The sequence below is a fragment of the Pseudonaja textilis genome, chromosome 5 (assembly GCF_049901715.1).
Source record: "Pseudonaja textilis isolate UNSWEBS1 chromosome 5, rPseTex1.2, whole genome shotgun sequence".
Classification (NCBI taxonomy): Eukaryota; Metazoa; Chordata; class Lepidosauria; order Squamata; family Elapidae; genus Pseudonaja; species Pseudonaja textilis.
The window spans coordinates 32409805-32430767 of NC_141994.1; the positions used below are offsets into that span (position 1 = coordinate 32409805).

Sequence of the window (20963 nt, forward strand, 5' to 3'; positions counted from 1 at the left end):
TAGTCACAATCAAAAACTAATATGATTAATGTCACACATCAAAAAATAATATGATGAAAGAAGAGTGATATTTTGTTGATAGCGTATGTTAATAATTGATTGTTGTAACAATGGAAAAAATGTAATGACCATTAATGACAAAACAGTAACACGGTGAAATATCAACTTAATACATTCATTTTGGGAAGGAATTGTCTATAATATTTCAATTCTTTCAAAGATATAAGAGTCAAATGACAGAAGTACATTTATTAATTCAAAATAAATTATGAGTTGCATTATTTGTGATGATTATGATTGCCAAAAGTTGATATTATGTTGCATTGACATAATGGCAAATTTAAATGACAATATTAAACCACAAAGTAGAATTATATTTAATTGCTTCATCTGGCTAATTTGGATCTAACAAAGTTACTTGTTATTATCAATAAAGTGTTGGTAGTATTATAAGAGAGGATTATAGTATATAATTAGTGAAAATAATTAAGTCATGTTAGCACCTCTTTTTATACTGAGAATTAGATTCTAATTTAATGTTATGTACCATATTTTTGGGAGTATAAGACACTCCAAAGTATATGACACAGCTAGATTTTGGGGAGGAAAACAAGGAAACAAAAATCTGCCTCTGCCTCCCAGCAATTTGTCTCGTTGCAGCAAACAGCCTGGTCAGCTTCATCACAGCCTGATTAGCACAAGCAGCTGATTGTCGGTTGGGTTGGCCTCCCGGTGATCACCTGTTTCAGGCTGAAATGATTGTCATTGCCTATTGCCACCTCCATGTGGCCCATTCTCAGCCTCCGCATCCCGTTTTCAGCCTCAGTGTCCCATTTTCAGCCTCTGCACGCCCCATTTTTCGGCCTGTTCCGGGTAGCACCATCCCTGCAGTCTGAAACAGCCAATCGTTGGGAGGCCGATCCAACCCACAATCAGCTGCTTATGCTAATCAGGCTGTGCTGAAGCTGACCAGCCTGTTTGTTGCAGAGGGAAATTGTTGGGATGCAGAGGCCGAAGGATGGGGGCCAGTGGGCAGGTGGGGCTTCAGCAACATTCACTGTAGAAGACACACAGACATTTCCACCCACTGGGGGGGGGGGGAGTGCATCTTATACACCAAAAAATATGGTAAATATTGCTATATTGTTTAAAATTCACAAATTTCTTCTAATATTGGATATTATTAAATAGTTTCTCACTATTTCTAATCAGAGTTTCGTGTTATTGTATTATATAATTGTTCATATTAATGTAGATCCAGATAATCTATTTAAGCTAGATAGTGTGCAACAGATAGTCTGTTTTTGTATTCGAAGTCACAGCATTTTGAGAAGGAATAATCTTTAGCAATTAAGTATCTTTTTTTCTGTACAGAAATCTTTACCCCAAATTTGCATCACCTTGGGCTTCTTCACCCTGTCGACCTCAAGACATAGGTAAGGTTGATCAATTAATACATGTATTTTTAACTTAATATACTCTTAATATTCTTGAAAATTAGTATCATGGATTAAGAATTAAATCACATCTCATTCCCTTATTCAGACTTCCATGTTCCTTCTGAATACTTAACAAATATTCACATTAGGGATAAGGTGAGTATACTTTATGGTCCCTTATAACAGAATAAAGTAGAATAAAAAAAACTCAGGCAATTATGTTTTTTACAATCTGTAAATATAGTGGTATTAATATCAAATGGCCTGAATAAAGTATCATTCTACAGTACTATTAATTTAATGAGCTATTTTTCAGATGAATATTGTAAAATGTTTCCAATGCTAAAGAAAAATCTATATATAATTGCTAAATATTATTCCTACTGAAACACATTTTCTTATTATAGTATGCATTTATTCTATACTTTAGAGAAGTTTTTTTAAATATAAGGATCTTAATAGTTTTATATTTTTAAAATGTTTTATTAAATAAAATCACTTCATTTGCTCTTAGTTTATATTTTGGGAGAATAGACATTTTTATTAACATAATAAATTCTACTTTAATAGTATAATCAATCTATATATTGTACAGTTTTGCTATTTCCACTGAAAAAGTGTTATTGTGTTTTCGGAATGTGCGTATATATAAAAAAATGGCAATCTAATGGAATATTCAAAACAATTACATTTGCAGAAGATTTATTTTATCAAAGGACAGAATTATAATTACCTACAGGCGGAATACAGAATTATAAGGATATGATAGAAAGCTAGTTCTAAAGTAAAAAAAAATTCTAATTCTTCATTCAATTCTCCTAAATAGGTAAATTATAGTAGGATACTTCATACTCTATTATTGCAGTAAAGAAAAATATATACTTGGACAATGGTTCATAATCAATGTTGTCTTAGATCCTGTTCAAATATAATACAAGTATGGATGTTGCTAGTCATCTCTACTTAGCAATGCGTGACAGAAGAATAGTCAAAGAGACTGGAAAGTCTTTACCACTGGTTTGTCTGTCAGATCAGTCCTAAGAGGTTTGGTTTCAATCTCTCCTAACTATCAAGAATTTTAAATTATGTGGGTGGTCATGATTCTGGTTTATTGAGAAATAGGTTTAGGTTTAATGCTAATGACCGAGTTTCCTTGGTGTGTTTTACCATTCTTATTGGATATAGGTACCAGAATAAAGATTTGGGAAATTTAGGGAAGCCAATTAGAAGTTCTGGCAGCCTTTCTATCTCTTACCAACTACATGGATGTATATGTGTAATATCAAAGAATAAGTTCATTTCTAAGATCTTTTATTTTTTAATCATATCTTAGTAATATACATAAGGAAAACTTAAATTGGATTTTGAAAGTCTTTTTTTCCTTTACAGTTGGCTGCAATAAAGCTTGGTCGCTACGGGGAAGATCTACTCTTTTATCTCTATTATATGAATGGAGGAGATGTATTACAACTATTAGCAGCAGTAGAGCTGTATGTCACATTTTAATGAATTTTGTCATAAAAGATATTTAGATGTTTTTTAAAATTTTGAATAGCTTTTCTTTTAAAAAAACCAATTACTGTAGTCTGCCATGTGAATGGGAAGTTCAAGCAAAGACTATGCAATTAAAAAAACACCCTTCCACTTGTAGACTTTCTTCTTTCATGCTTTACATGGTGCAGAACTCTTATGTCAGGCGTATGGAATCTTTTAGATTAGATTAGTAAACATGCCTGGAGTTTAGAAAACACATTATGGATACTCACAAAAAATGACTGCTATTCAGTGGACTCCACTATGGTCAGTTTTGATAAGTGTTTCTTTTTTCTATAAAACTCTCATATACTGTAAGGCTAGCAACTCCACTTTAAATATTTAAATATTTCCTTCAGTTAACCTACCATTTTATTTAGGTTAAGTGCTGCAAGGAAAGTTATAGTATAATTTTTATATGTTATTGTTTCACATAGAACATACTTAATGTAGTTGTATAGATAAAGGTATTTTGATAATTCTAATTTTACTTTTTAAGAAATTTAAATCAGTCCATCTAATTGAATCTTCTTTTTCCTGATTCGACGATGAAAGATTTAACCGAGACTGGAGATACCACAAAGAAGAGAGGGTATGGATTACCAGAGCACCAGGCATGGAGCCAACAATGAAAACCAATACATATGAGAGAGGAACCTATTATTTCTTTGACTGTCTTAACTGGAGAAAAGTAGCGAAGGTATTTTTTTAAGATAAATCTTTAAAATTCATGTTCTCTATTTCATCACAGATTCTTATTTGGGAGTATGGAATCTTTTGGATTAGTAAACATGCTTGGAGTTTAGAAAACACATTACAGATATTTGCAAGAAATTACTGCTATTCAGCGGGCTTCTCTATTTACTGAGACATGCTGACTAGTACTAGTTTAAAATGCAACGCTGTCTGCGGCTACAGTTCTAAAAAAATGTACCAGGTGAATTAAGGTGTATATATGGTGGAAGAAAAATATTTTAAATTTATTATTGGGTCAGTTTCCATATATTGTGTTTTTATTTCAATTGTCACTGATCTTTTATTTCTATGGGTCAGCAACATATCCTGACTCCTTACTAAATGAAGCTTATTTTTTTGTTTTCAATTTGCTTTTTTTAATTAAACAGATAACTGGATGAGCAGACTCAGCTGAGGTAATATAAGCTTTGTGTTGTGAAGTTATCAGGGATTGATTTACATCTGTGAGCCCTGAAGAAGTAAACAGGATCCTTTGTGCTATTAGCTCGTACCTATAGATTAATTTCTTGCTGTATCTATTAAAGTGTAGGAAAATGAGAAGATGCTGGAGAAATGCATCCCTGAGTGAAGAAGTGATGCCTCCCACTTGAAAAAGGGGATACATCTCAAGAAACCATTGCTCAAATTAGCAATTAGCCATTCTCAGACACTTCTCTTTTTAGGGACATTTATTAGAAGTGGTTGAATCATGGTTACAAAGAACCTGGCTAGATCAAATCAACTGATTTCAATCAGAATTCTTTCAGTCAATATCAGGATTCAGAATCAGAAACAGGATTCAAACCAGTCTGCCATGTGAGACTGAAACCATATTTACTCTCATTGATGGCCTTTGATGGGATAAGGATAGAGGGGTTTGATTTGTCTTGATGGGCCTTTTAGCAGCTTTCGGTATCATTTATCATGCCTTTCACTGGGTATCCTCCTTCCTAAGTAGCCAATTCCAGTTAGTGATGATGAGTGAAGGGAGGTCACTTTTCAGCCATTTTTAATTTATTATTTGGTCCTTGCTTTCCTGCAACATAACATCTACGTTAAACTACTAGAAGAACTCATCTGCTGGCATAGAGTGATATATAAGCAGCATATTGATAATATGCCATTATGGGTCTCCCCCTTAGTCAGGCAAGAGATGTAGTAACTAAGGACTCAGACCCAATGCTTGAGGATTTTTAGGGGAAAAATAGGAGGAAAAATAGGTTAGGACTAAATAGGCTAGGACCTACAAAGGGTGGTTATTGCTGATTATAGAAATAGTTCATCTTTTACTCTGGAATGTCTTTGATAGAACTGGCTTGCAAGTTAGGGTCCTTTTGGAGTCATAGCTTCTAGTAATCTTATTGAACAGCAGGTGGATTTTAGGGCTAAGAGAAACATTGCACAATTTCATCTTGTGTATTGATTGTAGTCCCTCCTCAGTTGGTATTTCTTGTAGCCACTTTGTGACCATCTGGATTGTTGCAATTTACTGTAGATATAGCTACCTTGAAAACTATTTGTACTAAGTAGTTATGAGTGCCCATGCCACATCAGTATTGTGAGAGCTGTGTTGCTATCAGTTACTTTCTGGATGAAAGTTAATATGCTTAATTGTCACAAAGCCTTATATTGCTTAGGGCCTAGGATATCTCTGAATTTGCTATTCTGGCAATATCTGGGAGAAAAGGAATGACACCTTCAGGGAATTTGGATTCTTGATGAAGGCCTCCTCCCTTCTGAGGGATATTGGTCCACTGCATTCTTACTACATTTTTGAAGAATTGTAAAAACATGGCTCTTTAAAAACAATTTGGAAATTAATAAATCAGGCTACCCCCAAATAATGGTCCATTGGATTGAATTATTGTGATTGTATTAATTTAATTCTGTTTTTAATCTTATTACTTACTACAGTATGCCATTCGGTTTCTGGAAATATAAAGGCATATAAGTTGTGCTAATAAAATGAATAAATTGTCCTTATTGTGTGTAAGTAATAGAAATATTATATTGTCAATGGGAAAAAAGCTAGTAATATTCTTGAAACAACTTAGTAGTGAAAACCATTTTACTTAATTATCATTCAATTTGTATCTTTCTCTGCTTCTTCATGTATGACTTAAGATAAATGTTTTACAATACTTTTAGGGGGAAAAGATGGAGATTGATTTTGTTTGCATAACGATTGTGTAAAAACAATACTATAAATAGTTACTTGCAGAATATCTACCATTCTTATTGACTGATCTATCACAAGGGTCACTGAAGATAGGGAGGCATTCTTTTTCTTGAACCTGAGATTTTTTTAAAAATAAATCTCTTACCAGAGCCGTCTGCCTTCAGCAACTCTAAGCTACATATATTATCTTCTATTGAGATTCATCTCGGATACCGAAATGAAGAGAGAAAAGTTTACATTTAGAGAGTACCATCTTCTGTCTAATTTCTAGCAATTAATATTTTTATTGGTTTTTTTTCAAGTAGTTTTTAAATGATTGGAGCTATAAATACAATTATGTGAGAAAATATTCATCCATCTTGGATTTTATAAATGGTTGCATATCTTCTAAATATTATCCAAGCTTCACGGGGGATATATTGATAAGTAAAGGTTGTTTGTTGCTGATTTTAGTTATTTCATAAATAAAATAATCCAATATGCATTTCAGATGTGAAAAATAATTGCCTTCTTGGTTTGGTCAATATAGTTACAGTTTGCAGAAATGAAATATTATATTCTATAATAAAAAATATCACAATTGTCAAGTATGAAAGTTGACTTGCATTGTTTGAATATATTTTACTGCCTCAGAAGTTGAAGAATTTATTGTAAGTTTAAATTTGTGGAAAATTCCACAAAGAATTCTGTGCACTAGCTGAAGGTTAGTTGGGTCATGTAAGAAGACAGTGATCCCTAATAAATAAGCAAGGCTACAATGCAATGGAATAGAGAATAAATTCAGTGGTTTGGAATGGTGAAGTCAAAATCCAGTCCTCAGCCTCATAGAAATGCAGTGACATGGTCTGAAACAGGAGTTCATGTTAGAATTTTCTCATGTCACTGATTTAAGATATTTCTCTATAAAATAAAAAATAAAAACCAGGCCAATAGGACATAGTGATGTGAGAGACTGATCACCAATTTCAGGAAGCAATTGGCTGTTTATATTTACAGCTAAAGATGGTGTAACCAATTAGTTAATATAAAGATGTGATTACTTTTCATACAAATCATATTGGATTATCTAATTTTGAAATAAGCTCCAAACATTTTGTCTTTATAAGTCCCACATTAAGTGCTCATAACAGTCATTGACAAAAATATGCAGAAATTCAGAAAATCTGACAGGAATCAAATGCATTCTCACATAATTGTATTTTTATAATATTAACACAAATCTCTATTTTGAATTCTTCATTTTTAAATCTAGCTGCAGTTAGATCTCATGTTTGTTGGTATAAAGTAAATGTAAGACATATTGCAAACTTAGGGAAATAGTGACTTTTTAAACATTAAATTTAGTTTCTAAAAGGCTGTCCTAAGGGAATGTTTGTTTATTTGAAAGAAACAATGCTTTCTTTAGGTTAAATGTGCACTAATAACGAACCATTAATTCTAATGACCTGTTAGCTGATAGTAGAATAATTATCATTATTTGGGTTTGTAGGAGTTCCATCTGGAATATGATAAACTAGAAGAACGGCCTCATCTGCCATCCACTTTCAACTACAACCCTGCTCAGCAAGCCTTCTGAAGACTTCCCTCTTGTCTTGGGGTATGGCTGTCTCAGCACAATACTCAACATAACTGCAAAACTGAAGTGGCTCAGGCATCCCGGTTTTAATTCCTTTTGAGGATCTGGCAATTGGTTCATGCAAAAGGGTCACCATTTGAAGTCCTGCCTTACTAATTATGTGCTGCCCAACAACTAAATTTATAATTCGTTTTCCTTTAGTTTGAGCAGGGTCGGATTTTTTTTTTATATTATTTTTATTTTTTTGCCAGCAGACAAGCTTGGGTCTGTAAAGACAAGCAAGTACACTGACAAAAGTTTACTACTTAGTTTCCAAAATGTAAAAAAAAGGAAAAAAGAAACAAAATAGACAATAAAATTTGCATTGTTCATTGTAGCACTCTTGGTAATAAAAAAAAATGTTTGTGCATTTTTATGTGAAGATCCTTCTCGTATTTCATTTGGAAAGATGAGCAAGGTCTGCTTCCTTCATTTTACTTCCCCTTCAGTTTCTGAAAAGGCAGTTTTCGCCAACTTAATGCAAGAATATCTGTTTAGAAGAAAGATATTGCCACAACTTATGGTTCATTTCCAAAGTTGTGTGTTAACTGAGCTTCATCTTTCCAGAATGAGCAAAACACTGTCCAGTCTTTGTTACGATTTTGTAATAAATGTGTACATTTTTTTTAAATTTTTGGACATCACATGAATAAAGGTATGTATGTACGAATGTGTATATATTATATATATGACATCTATTTTGGAAAATGTTTGCCCTGCTGTACCTCATTTTTAGGAGGTGTGCATGGATGCAATATATGAAAACGGGACATTCTGGAACTGCTGGTCAGGGGACATCTATGCCGCCCTGTGCACTAAAGGGCCAGATTTCAGCAGCCAAGGACATCCATACCCAAGTGAATGTGATGGGACTTAACGAAGTGAACTGAGACAATTCACACTGGCTGTTTGAAAAGCAGCGTTTCATAGGAAGAGAAAAAAAAAAAGATCAATCTTGTATTTTCTGACCACATAAAGGCTTCTTCTCTTTGTAATAAAGTAGAAAAGCTCTCCTCACTGCAGTGTTGACTTTGATTTGAAATTGTGATATCATTTCTTCAACAATGAAAATATATAAAAAGTTGAAGTATTAAAAATGCAAAGCTATAAGAATGATTGTGGCACTTAATATGAAGAATAGTTTTGCTGCAGACATTTCATGAATAAGAGTTACATACGTTTCCACTGTAGCCTAAATGCTTGATTAAACATGTTGTCATGTCCAAACAGATTAGCATAATAAAATAATGTATGTTAAGCAGTTGGGATGGATTAGCTGGGCAATCAAGGAAGGTGGTCCAAAAATTCACATTGAAATAACTTTGTGTCAGTATGTTTTAAACTTTTGAGAGGAGAGAAACATTTCATTTGATGCTTGATTTTTTTTTCCTGGAGGTTCAAAACCAAACCAACGTGAACACATTCTATTTGTGAAAGGCACTGTAACTATATTATTTAGACTGTGAGTAGAAGAAAGTGTATAACCCTTTACTGTTGCAAATTTAACTCAGCTATTATATTGCAATCAGATCTTAAAAGTTGGTGCAATTTATCTGAAATTACCAAAGTAAGAAAATACAGCAGAATAATGTCAGTGAAATGTTTTAATTTTATTTTTTTTTCTATGTAGTGTAAAAGAAAATTGTTGGCTTTTTTAAAAAAAAAACTTTGGGAAATCAGCTGCTAGTATTATATTTCTATATCAGGTGTACAGCAAATAAAATTCTACATTTTATATGTATTTTGGGTTAACTGGCAGACATAAAAATATAAAAAAGACAACTGTCATTTTATTATTTAACACAAAGCACTTCCTTAGTCTGAGCAGTTATTTCTGATAACATATACCATGCGAATATTCGTTGCTCCATTATTTAAATACATTTTACTATTTACAAGCTTTTCAAAAAGAATAACTGAAAATATTCACAATTTCATAATATTTACAACCTTGACCTAGAAACATAAGTCATAAAAATTCTATTAATACAGCTGTGATCTCTTAAATTGATTTCTCCATTGTGTGCTTAATTCATGTAGTCAAGTGCTATTTAAAATTAAAGTTACGGGATGATTGCAGGACAAGTTCATGTCCAAGTAAGCAATGTGTCTTAATTAAGAATGTTGCTGTTTCAAAAGGCCATGGGTTTTTAAAAAATACAACTTTAGATGCACTTTATTGTGGTCTAATTTGCAATATTGTACATTTACAAACCTTTTGGTTAAATAAAACAAAAACAGGATCCATCATATGTTAATGCTAACAAAATAAAGCATTACATGCTGTCAATTAAAGAAATTCTACCTAGATTGTCATTAATATGGAATCAAGAATTGACAGTAGTGATTTACCAAACAACCATGCAACTTATTACATGCGATCTACTTAACATTGAATTTCATATTTTGTGAATAATATGTATGTATGAGAAAAATAGTATTTACTGAGCTGTTCCAGCAATCTTTTATGAAAATTTCAAAAATAGTAGGTTTTTGCATGAAAAATACAATTAAAACTGGAAGCATTTGATAAAGCCATATTAATTAAACTAATCCTTTTTACTGAAGTAAGAGAGTGTTTACAATCTATTTATTATTGAATAGCTCTAATAGCATCAATAGGCTATACCAAAACTGCATCCTACAGCAAATATGTAATAATTATATAGTGATTTCCATGGTTCCTTAACTTTATACGAGTTAATATTTCTTTAATAATGTATTGCATTTGTATCCCCTGGACTGAAAAAGCAACTTAAGACAGCTTACATCATAAAACATAAAACATAGTAAAAACCTGGTATCTAAATAAAACACAAATATATCATAATACTTTAGGCACAGAGGTTGCAATTCATTACCCAAAGCCACTCTGGAACAGGTTTAGTCTTTAATAGCTTCCAGAAAGCTGCCAAAGAAGGCATCAGCCTAATTTCCAGAAGAAGACCGGAACATGAGAGTTCTAAGCAAAAAATGTTACCTGCAGTCTTGCCCCTTCGTGTATTTGAAGCGTCATTAAAAGATGGTGAAAGAATGTGTGCAAAGGGTAAGTTATGCTGCTTCTGTGTGAAGAAAATGGTTCTCCCTTGCTGCAATGCTTATATGTTAAAACCATCACTTTGAATAGCAACAGGAAATACATTGGTAAACATTGTGATGACCATAAAATGGATGTTGTAAGAATACAATTGATTTAATCTAGGACCTGATACATTTTATAACAGTTGCAATTTCTGAGCAGTCTTCTGTCATCCCCGTAAAGGCTGCATTGTAGTAATCCAAGTGAGTAGTGGTATGATGGTTAATATTACTGTTTAATATAATTTCACTTAAGTTGAAATACCCTAAATAAGTTTTCTAAAATATATATTCTCAGAATAGTAAACTAATTTTATTTCCAGTTCATTCTAATATCCCCTTATGTTTTTATTTCATTCTGTACATAAACAATTTTTGAAAAATACAGATAAAAACATTTTTCAGTAGGAAATTTACATGTAGTCTATTTTTAATGTGACATTAAATCTGATGCAGAGGAGTCATTATATATACTAGTTTGCCAGTGACACTGTCCAGGGGAGTGTATTTTAATTCCATGGCTTCTGAAGAAATCCTGTAGTTGTTTTTTAAAAAAATATTGCTCTCCATCCTTGCAATCTCTTTTTTATTATCCTCATACTTATGTAGCATAGAGGGGTGGATGTCATTTATCTCTACTGTTTAAAAGAATTACAGAGTATTTTGCAAGCTGGTTTTTCTTAACACCTTTTTCCAGAGATACTTTAGTTGGCATATATTCAGGATAGAATTGCTAAGATATTCACATAGCCTCTTTAAATTGTATATTTTAGTCTACAGTGCTTTCTAATAGAGATAATAATTTGAAGATTTTAAAAAGTATGTTTGTGTTTATGTTTTGAGAAGTATTCATGTGCCTTCCTATATTTTTAATTAATGTAGAGGAGTCCAGCCCAGTGTTTGGAAGTCAGACCCAGAACCTATATCTAATGAAAATACTTGGTTCAGATAACACATTTTCCCCCTCTTTCAGTATTTATGGGAAAGACTTAATATTTTGAAAATCAAAATACCAAGGGAAAAAGGTTAATTCTTCCTTCTCAATTTGGGCTGAATCTGGAAATTATAAACACAATTAGCCTATAGTTTGATCCTTCGATAGATTGCTTGTTGGTGATGGTGTAGTGTTCAGAAACAGTCTAAACGTAGGCTTTAAGGCCATTTAAACTAACTGGGTTTATTAGATCCTTGATTTTAATAGGACTGATTTTGAAGGTCTGCATAAATCAGTTCCATTTGAGTTTGTGGGGGCATACCTCCCAGATTGTAGTTTTTGATTATGCCTAAGGTCTGAAATTATATTTGAGTCAAAATAGGAAGTGCGCTTGCCGCTTGTTCTAGATTGTTGTCTTTATAAGAGTTTTGTTTTTGTTTTTTAATGGTATTTTGGATAGGTTAACACATGTTGGGACAGATAAAACATTTGGGTCTCCTGGTTTTGTATGTATGGTCCTTTATTTCAATCTGTGCTTACTTAATCTGCTCCTGTTCTTTGAAAAATATAAGTTAATGCCATATTTATACATTATATCTTGCATTTCATTGGCTAGAGATTGATTCTTCTAAGTGTTCCCTCATTTTATCCTGATAGTAGCAGCCCTGCAAACGGTGGTTAGAGATAATTGCTACACCAAATTACTGCACTGTATGATCTCCATTATCAATTTAGTATTGATCTTAGTGTTTTCTACTCTGCTTCCATCATAGAGGGTCTAGGGCAACTCGCTGCTACCAGCTCGCTGCAGGACAAGAGTTACATTATCAAAGAAATGGTGGAATAGAATCATTAAAGTAAGGATGCAAAAGGAGGAACAGAATGAAATATGAATGGCAAAAATTAAAATATTTTTAAAAGATTTCAAATAAAACTGAAAGGTTGATTGTCCTGCAACAAGTTGGCCATGGCAAAGTAAGTCACAGTGAGTTGGTTGTGATGAGTTGCCTCATTCTGGGACAGAGAAGAGCACACTGGCAGCTTTGTTTCTCTTTATAAAGGAGAGTATAACATCTACAATTGGTAATATCCAGTGACAAATATACATTAGATCTAGGGATGAATTATCTATCATCTAATGTAAGATGTAAAAATTGTAGAATCGCAACTGCATAACGCTATTAACATTTTAGCTTATTTTCAAGAGAAAAATGCTAGCAGAGTTCAACATAGTCACATTTTATGTCAGAAAATAATGAAAAAGGGCCGTTTTTTTCCAGAGTACCTGGAAAATACTGAAAACCACAATACAGTGTAAGAAAGGATGTTAAGTTTGTAAGAGGCTTAGCTCCCAATTCTTAAAAGCGGTTATAAATATTAAGCCCTTCCCAAGAAAACCAGTTCTAACAAGGAGAACAAAGAGCATTGATGGAATAGTGTGAGGTGTCACAGTGGAATGAAAAACAAGAAGCATACGGCCAAAAAAGAGGGAAGCAATGAGAACTTCAAAACTTTTAATTTCAGGAAAATAGGTGGGCTGTTAAATAAAAAAGAAGTTAAAAAGAGGCTTAAGGATGATGTAGTAATTGCAGCAGTTAACATTTTACATATGCTTTTCCTGAAGGGAATATGTAAACTAGAGATAGGCCATATTTATTTTGCTCAGGGTGGAAATTAAAATGATTAAAATAAATTCAGGAAACAAGGTATTCTTCATTACCATAAAATGGAATAATGTTCATAAAATGGTTGGGTTTAAAAGGATTTGATAGAGAGTAAAACTACCAAGAGCTGGACAAGGCAGTTCTCCAAATTATAGTTATATCAGTTATAGGAACGACAGTAGAAGAATATACATCTTACCCAAAGGCTTGGTAAGAAATCAGCTGTTAGACTATTATGCTCTGCCTGGTTCTGGCCTGCAGGGTGCTTAGATCTGGCCTGCGGGGTCGCCCTGGAAATGAAAGAACTGGCCTGCAGTGTCTCTGCCTGCAAAAATGGAGGTTGGGTGGGCCGCAGGCTCCGTTTTCATTGGCAGAGGGTTACAGGAGGCCATCCTTGTCGAAAATAGAGCTCGCAAGGGCCACGTGCTTCCCCCTCCCAGCTCTGTTTTTGCTGGCAAAGGATTGCAGGAGGCCATCCTAGTTGAAAATAGAGCTCGCAAGGGCCACATGCTCCCCCCCGAGTGCTGTTTTTTCTGGCAGAGGGTTGCAGGAGGCTGCTCAGGAACCCATTTTCACTGGCAGAGTACTCGGGCTGCCACAAGCGCTCCTGATACAAGTGACATCAAGCTGGCCATGACCACCCTGGCCATGTCCTCCCTTCCCCTTCAAGGTCAAACTCAATCCTGATGCGGCCCTCAATGAAATTGAGTTTGACACCCCTGTTCTACACTAAACATGTTTTATCAATGGAAACACACCTGTCTTTTGCACTTAAGAGCTATAGAATAAGATCTTCATGTTTCAATGTCATTTATAATATAAATGAAGAGGCTGTATGCAATAAACAATGTTCTGAAAATACTCCCTCATAAACAATGTCACTTAGGAACTAAAGCTATTTGAGAGAACTATATTCTCTGGATTCTTAAAGTACTCATGAGGCAATGCAAAATACTGTATTTCAGTATTTATTTTTCTTAAAAAACGTTTGAACCAAAACAGCACTTTTGAGAACCAATTTTGAATAAAATTACTTGAACAATATCAAACCTTATTGATTTATCATTTTTTTCAAACAGAAGATTTTCTCTTATTATATTCAAAACCTCAATAATGTATATGGTAAATCTCATAGAGGTTTATTGCAGTAAAACAACTAATTGCTGTGATTCACAAAGCAAGTATAACTGAGATAATGGGAAACTAAATATTTTATACAGGAGTTAATACAGGTTCTCCTCAACAATAGAGCCCAGAATTTTGGTCATAAGTCGAGATACCACATGAGTGGACTTGATTTTTTTGATCATTTTTATGGTGGTAAAACAAAACACGATGGTTGTTATGCGAATTACAGGATTCTTAAGTGAACCATCTGATCTTTAATTCAGCCTTTTCAGTAGATGAGTGTCTTCTGTTTTCTGCTGGAAAAATGCCCCCCCTTCCAAAAAAACACAGAGTCATGTGACTGTGGAACATTGCAACCAGTCATAAATCCTAACTGGTTGCAAGTATTTGAAATATGATCATGTGACTCTGGGCATCCTAAGTTTAGGATGAGTCAAAATTAGCTTGTTAAAAGTCTGTCATGATTTTGAACAGTTATTATAAACCAGCCATAAGTTGAAGACTACTTGTAATGTTGCCTTTTGGGTAGAACATATTAAGAATTGCTGTAGTTGATGGAAACAGTCTAATTCTAAATTGTTTCTGGTCAATTGGTAGTTGACTTATCTCATTGATTTATGTAGGATTTAAATATATTTCATTTCTCTGGACTCCACTCAGGGATGTCATAAGACAGATACAGAATCAGTATTTTCAGGAAGGGTGTCATTCTAAAACTGATTTTAAATATTCCTCAAAGCAGAACATTTTTAACTGGTCACAATAAAACCAACAAAAACTAGAAGTTTTTAATATAACTTACAGTGTTATGTGATTGGCAAACTTAAAATGGTTGTTCCATAATATAAAATCTTTACAACTTGCTGAGTTGATCTAAATAACATGTTTCTTAAAACAGGATATTCACACTCATGTTCTTCATAGGAATGTATGGAAGACATACCAACATGTTAGCTAACCAACAGGCCTATTCAATTCAAAAATGGCAGATACTGGGGATTTCAGGGAAAATGGAAGAGGGAGCCCTTTGAAAATTTCTGCTTGGGAAAATTAATAAAATTTTACTTAAAAAAAAAAGAAAATTTCTGCTTGCATAATTTTGTATATATTATTTGTATTTAAGAGCTAGTTTGGTGTAATGGCTAAGTCTTCAGAGCAGAAACTTACAGACCATGAGTTCTAGTCCTGCCTTAGGAATGGAGCCAGTGGGTGACTTTGGATCAGTCACTCTATTTTAGCTGTGGAAAGCAGGCAAGGACAAACCACTTCTGCATTTTTGCCAAAGAAACTCCAGGGCTTGTCCAGGCAGTTACTAGGCTTCATCACTGACTTAAAGGCACATACTTAGACCTTTGCATTTATAATATTCTTTGGGTCAACTCAATTTCCTTTTGGTACTTTTCTGCTATAGAAACTTATTCATTTAAATCTGGAGGAACTTTCTAGGTAACTTACTGAATTCAGTGGGACTCAGTAAAGTATTTTAGTAATGCTCTGCATTATTACACAGCTTTCCATAGTTATATTGTCTAAATGGTAAGAGAATTTATTTGTAAGTCTCCCTTTGTTGTTGCCATATTATGATATTACCAAAGTTCATTTATTTGAGTTCAGAGAGATTCAGTCACCCCCTCACAGCTGTCCTAAATCCCAATGAGATGACATTGAAGTATATAAAATACATAGCTCAGTCTGTACATTCCAGATTCATTGCTATATATCTCTACTTTTAAAGACCAGTTAGGTGATGATTTGCTACCTGTTAGAAGTAAACAAGGACCAATGATCAAACAGAAGATTGAGAAGACTCCAGGAAGACAACCACCTGCATATCAAGTGTAGTTATACACCGTAGCTATATTACTTTTTCCTTTTGTGTTGAAGATTGAAGACATGGATTTGGATGGTGTGAACATTGTATCAATACTAAGGGGCCAAATAAAATAAGAAACAGCCATAACACTTCTTTTCATGGATTGTTTTTAGGTACCTTGCATTTCTGCACCATCCCTGGAATATCAAAAGGACAAAACATTCACAGGTAAAATGATGGGCACTTTTATATAATTATAAAAGCATATCTCAGACCAGGATCCCTGAAACCCTCTTGAAATGCAGAACACTCCCCTATTAGTCAAGTAAGGGCATGCTCTCTTTCCCTAACCCAGTCAGTTATAGCAGATGCCTATACAAAGAACACAATAAATACATAGGATGATTTTTTGGGTTAGATTTCTATCTTGCTATTTTATATATACATAAGGATGTGAGCATACCTAACACTCCTTTTCCTATTTTCCCCACAAAAACTCCATGAGGAGGGTTGGATTAAGAGAGTGACTGGCCCAGTGACTGGCCCAGCTGGTCTTCATGCCTAATGGAGGTATCATCTGATTTCCATGTGAGCACTTTAATCAGACAGGCCAAGACAAAACTTACAGTCACCACTGTGGATAAAAGCACGAGAAAGAGTTAGCTGTATTTACCATTGATTCACATGTCATCTAATACCGTCCCTACTCAAACAGTTCTAACCAACCAAAGCAAATTGCCTTGAATATAGACTTAGTATATTTGGAATGGACCCACTTAAATTTGGAAACGGGGTTGTATTTTTTTAAAAAAATATGCAAATCTTTAAACCCAATCAATGGCAGTACTGCAAGGCTCTTACCTATGTGCTGCTGCAGTTTTTATAAATACTGCATAATGGGCCCACTGTAAATTTTTGTACATGGTGAATACTCAACATCCTTATCATTGGCTCAGTTTTAAAAATAATATTTTAAATAAGCTAAAATACATTTTTAGCATTTTTTTCTTTCATTTTTAGCATTTTTAAATAAAAATACTCTTGTAGGTTCAAAATGGTTTAAAACAAGAATGTAGATGTTAAAATGCAAATTAAAAATAACATTTCAGGTCACTATTTGGCAACAATACCACTGGAAAATGTTTTAATTTCAAAACAAGTAATTCATTCAGCAAAGTATTTAAGCATGAATACAAATACATATTTTAAAATATACCAGTATTAAAAATGGCAATATCAAATATTTATTTGTAATTCTTTCCAATTCACATATTTTGGATGCTTAATTTTTTGTATAGTTTCAATTTCTGAGCATTAATGTGTGCTCATCCAGTATCAATATTGTACACTATACAAACTATATTTGGACTGAGCTTAATTTAGCAGTAAGACTTAATACAATTTATCTGTAAAGCACTTTTCTGGGAATAGTCTTAGAAAATAAATTTATCAACTGAGATCAAAACTCTTTAGTGTAACTGATTGATGCATTGCTGAGCGATTCTTAAAAATAACTTTGAATTGTTTAAATCACTTTGATTAAAAAGTAAATTAAAGTAAAAAGTTTAACATCTTGCAACTTGTGGATTCTCTTGTAGTGGCCTTTTTTTAAATGAGTCTTCTGAATGCATACCAAAGGAATATATTTTACTTAGTTTTTTTTTAAATGTTGTACTTTTAAATATTTAAATGTGCTGAATTAGAAACATGGCAGTCCAAAGTTAAAGTCTGATATTATCGGGATGATTTTTCACCAATCATTGAATCACTGAATATTTAGAATAGGAATATGCAATTTTTTCTTGTGAACTTGAATAACCTTTGAGTGGCATGCTGAGTGTGCTCCAGGAGGGAAAATGTTTTTTTCATTTCATTTACAACTACATTAATTAATCATTAATTGCCAATCATGTATTTAATAGCATTCCTGTCACATTTGAAATTGCAGTTTGGCAGGAGGTTCATATTAATAAATATATAAATAAATGACTATTTTAGTTGAGGTAAATATCTGACCATTTATCAAACTTAACAACAGTTAATATAAGCAGTTTATTTTACTGTTATGCATTTTTTTTTATAACAGTGAAAAAGTACAACGATGTGTGCATTGAAATCATTATTTTCACTGACTACATTCTGACACTTTCTCTCTACTCCTCCCTTGATCATTCTTAAGTTTTTCTCTCTTGCTGTTGTTGAACTCCTGCAGAATATTTCACAGAATATTTAAGCTGGGACAGTTCAAATTAACTCCACTGGTCAGTACGGGATTGGATTCCCAAAATATTTCTATCCAGCTTCTGCTTGAACACATTAAGCAAAAGGAAACTGACTAGCTCGATAACTGATCCCATGTTCAAGCTATTCTTATCCTTAGAAGTTTTTTTCTGACATTTAACCAGAATCTGCTTTCCTACAACTCAAGACCATTATTCTGCCTTCTAAACTGACAGAAGTTTTCACTTTTTGTGTGGCACTCCACTAAGTACTTAAAAGTGCTATCATATTCCACTCAATTCTCTCCCCCCACCCCCAAAGTTAAACTTACCCTGTTATCTCACTGGAGGATATCATTTCCTGTCTGGTTTGTGCTATCCACTCTCTCTCTTCCTCTCCCCCCACCCTGCCCCATACACACACACACTTACAATCTTCACAGGCTTGTAAAGCAAAGGATAGCTAAAGTAAGATAAGCCCAGTTGCAATTTCACTTAGCAAATGTTTTACTTAAGTTGTCATATCCAGCTGTGATATCTAAATACATAAATATGTCCCATATATGATGACACCACTGTATTATAATTTTGCCACTACTGCATTTGCTATAGATGCTGTTTGATTGTTCTATAGGTTAGAGCAGAGGGATCAAACTTGTGGCCCGGGGGCTAGATGCGTCACACACTGGCCACGCCCATGCCCAGTTAAGCAAAGGGGAAAACAGTTGTGATACATCACATGAGGATACTGTGACGTGACGCTATGAGTTTGACATCCCTGGGTTAGAGTAAGTAGGAGGAAACTGATTTGCAATTCTTGCTTATAATTTCAAAAGTCATCTATCAATTAATGCCCACCAAATGCAATTTTTTCCTTTTGCAGATGGACCATTGCCCATGAAAGCAAAAAGGAGAGAGAGAGAGAAAGAGAGAGAGAGAGAGGAGTGATTGCAAATTTTTAATGTAGGCTGTAGCTATCAATGATCAGAGTGATGTTGTCAAGAAGAAAATCAGAGACCTCCTAGCTGCCTGTTGCTTTTTGTTCCTATTCCTTTCCCCAATACCTCTCTTATCAAGTCACTCTTTCTTTACAGCCTCAGCATAAAAGGAAGATGTGTGATGAAAAAAGAATGAATATTGTGAGTAAAGAAGATAAAAAGTATTGGAAACAACAACAATGCATAAAGAGAAAGGCAATAGGAGGCAGATCCTGCTCAGGTCTCCCCCAATTTTAACCATGCTATTGCTATTACAGGAAAACATGAGGAACATAGTCTTTTCCATAACTGCATGGCATTATGTTGGACACTCTCAACTTACCTCCCCTTCAGGACAGTGTTTTTGGATTAGACCAAGGCCCAAGAGTAGAATCTAGGAATGTATCAAGCTAGGTTGCTGGTAGTCCAAGGTAAAGGTAAAGGTTTCATTATCTATAATATCTGATTCTAGGGCATGGTGCTCATCTGTTTCTTGGCCAAGGGAGCGAGACTTGACCGAAGACAATTTCTGTGCTCATGTGTCCAGCATGGCTATACATCAAAACCACACAGAATGCTATTACCCTCTGAAGTGCTATTAATCTACTGTGTTTATCCAACAATACGCCCCCTCTCAATATGAAGACCCAGCATGTTTTCTTGGCATAAAATGAAATTAAGCTCCTCCCCCCAAATTTAGGCCTATTTTAAAACATGCAAAATGGGGGGGAAGGGCAGGGGGGACTTGCCGTTAGGAGCACCCCATGGACAGCCATGCCTCACCACCAGCCGCTCCTAATGGGTGATCATGGTGGAGCGTGGAGAGCTCCCTACTCCTGTCAAGCACCTTTGCTGCAGACCCAAGACCTTCGGCACCTGCCGCAGTTGCTTTCCCTTCTGCCCATGCCGCCGCCGCGTTTGGAGCTGCCGCTTCTGTGTTTGGAGCACTGCCGCCGTTTGGAGCACCACCACCGCTTGGAGCACAGCTGCTGCATTTGGAGCTGCCTCTTCCATGTTTGGAGCACTGCCACCATGTTTAGAGCTGCAGCTTCCATGTTTGGAGAGCCACTGCCGTTTGGAGTGCATTTGGAGCAGCAGCGGTCTTGGGTCTGCAGCAAAGGTGCTTGACGGGAGTAGGGAACTCTCCGCGCTCCACCATGATCGCCCATTAGGAGTGGGCATGTTCTAGGCGAGGATACAAGGGGGGAGAATTAAGTCACCCTCCGAAAAGACGTCCTAGCTGTTTTGGGGGGGCTCAAAAAAAAACCAAAACAAGACCCGGCCTTATTTTATGAGAAACACGGTACTTGCTTTTACATGCTTTTGAACTGTTAGGTTAGCTGGTAAACTCAGGTCTGGAACCTGAACTGTCAGCTCTCCAGCTGATAAACTCAGCTTCTTTAACATCTGAGCCATTGCCCACCCACACTTTGTAATCCAAGACTGGTGGGATTTTAACAGTCCAATCTTTCAGGAATTTGTCTAGCTCCTTGTGAAAACAATTTCCATTCATCTCCTCTGATGGCAGCACTTGCCACATGTAATTAGGTGTTATGTAAAGAAGTACTTGATGGGCTTTGAATATTCCTGCTTTTCTTTTTAAACAATTTGCCTACATTTCCACAGGATTGAACAGTGATACTGGAAGA

General features: G+C 34.6%; 1 protein-coding gene across 10 annotated transcripts in view; it reads left to right on the forward strand.

The window, feature by feature from the left end:
- The window catches only part of CNOT2 (CCR4-NOT transcription complex subunit 2), a 72352-nt gene extending 63834 nt beyond the window's left edge, over positions 1 to 8518 (forward strand). For all 10 annotated transcript variants that reach the window (XM_087934447.1, XM_087934450.1, XM_026699556.2 and 7 more), the window contains 5 exons: positions 1375 to 1436; positions 1546 to 1595; positions 2829 to 2929; positions 3528 to 3672; positions 7376 to 8518. In XM_087934447.1, the coding sequence (XP_087790573.1) occupies positions 1375 to 1436; positions 1546 to 1595; positions 2829 to 2929; positions 3528 to 3672; positions 7376 to 7462 (445 nt within the window). In that variant the 3' untranslated portion in view covers positions 7463 to 8518. The remainder of the gene's footprint in view (positions 1 to 1374; positions 1437 to 1545; positions 1596 to 2828; positions 2930 to 3527; positions 3673 to 7375) is intronic.
- The last annotated feature ends 12445 nt before the right edge of the window (positions 8519 to 20963 follow it).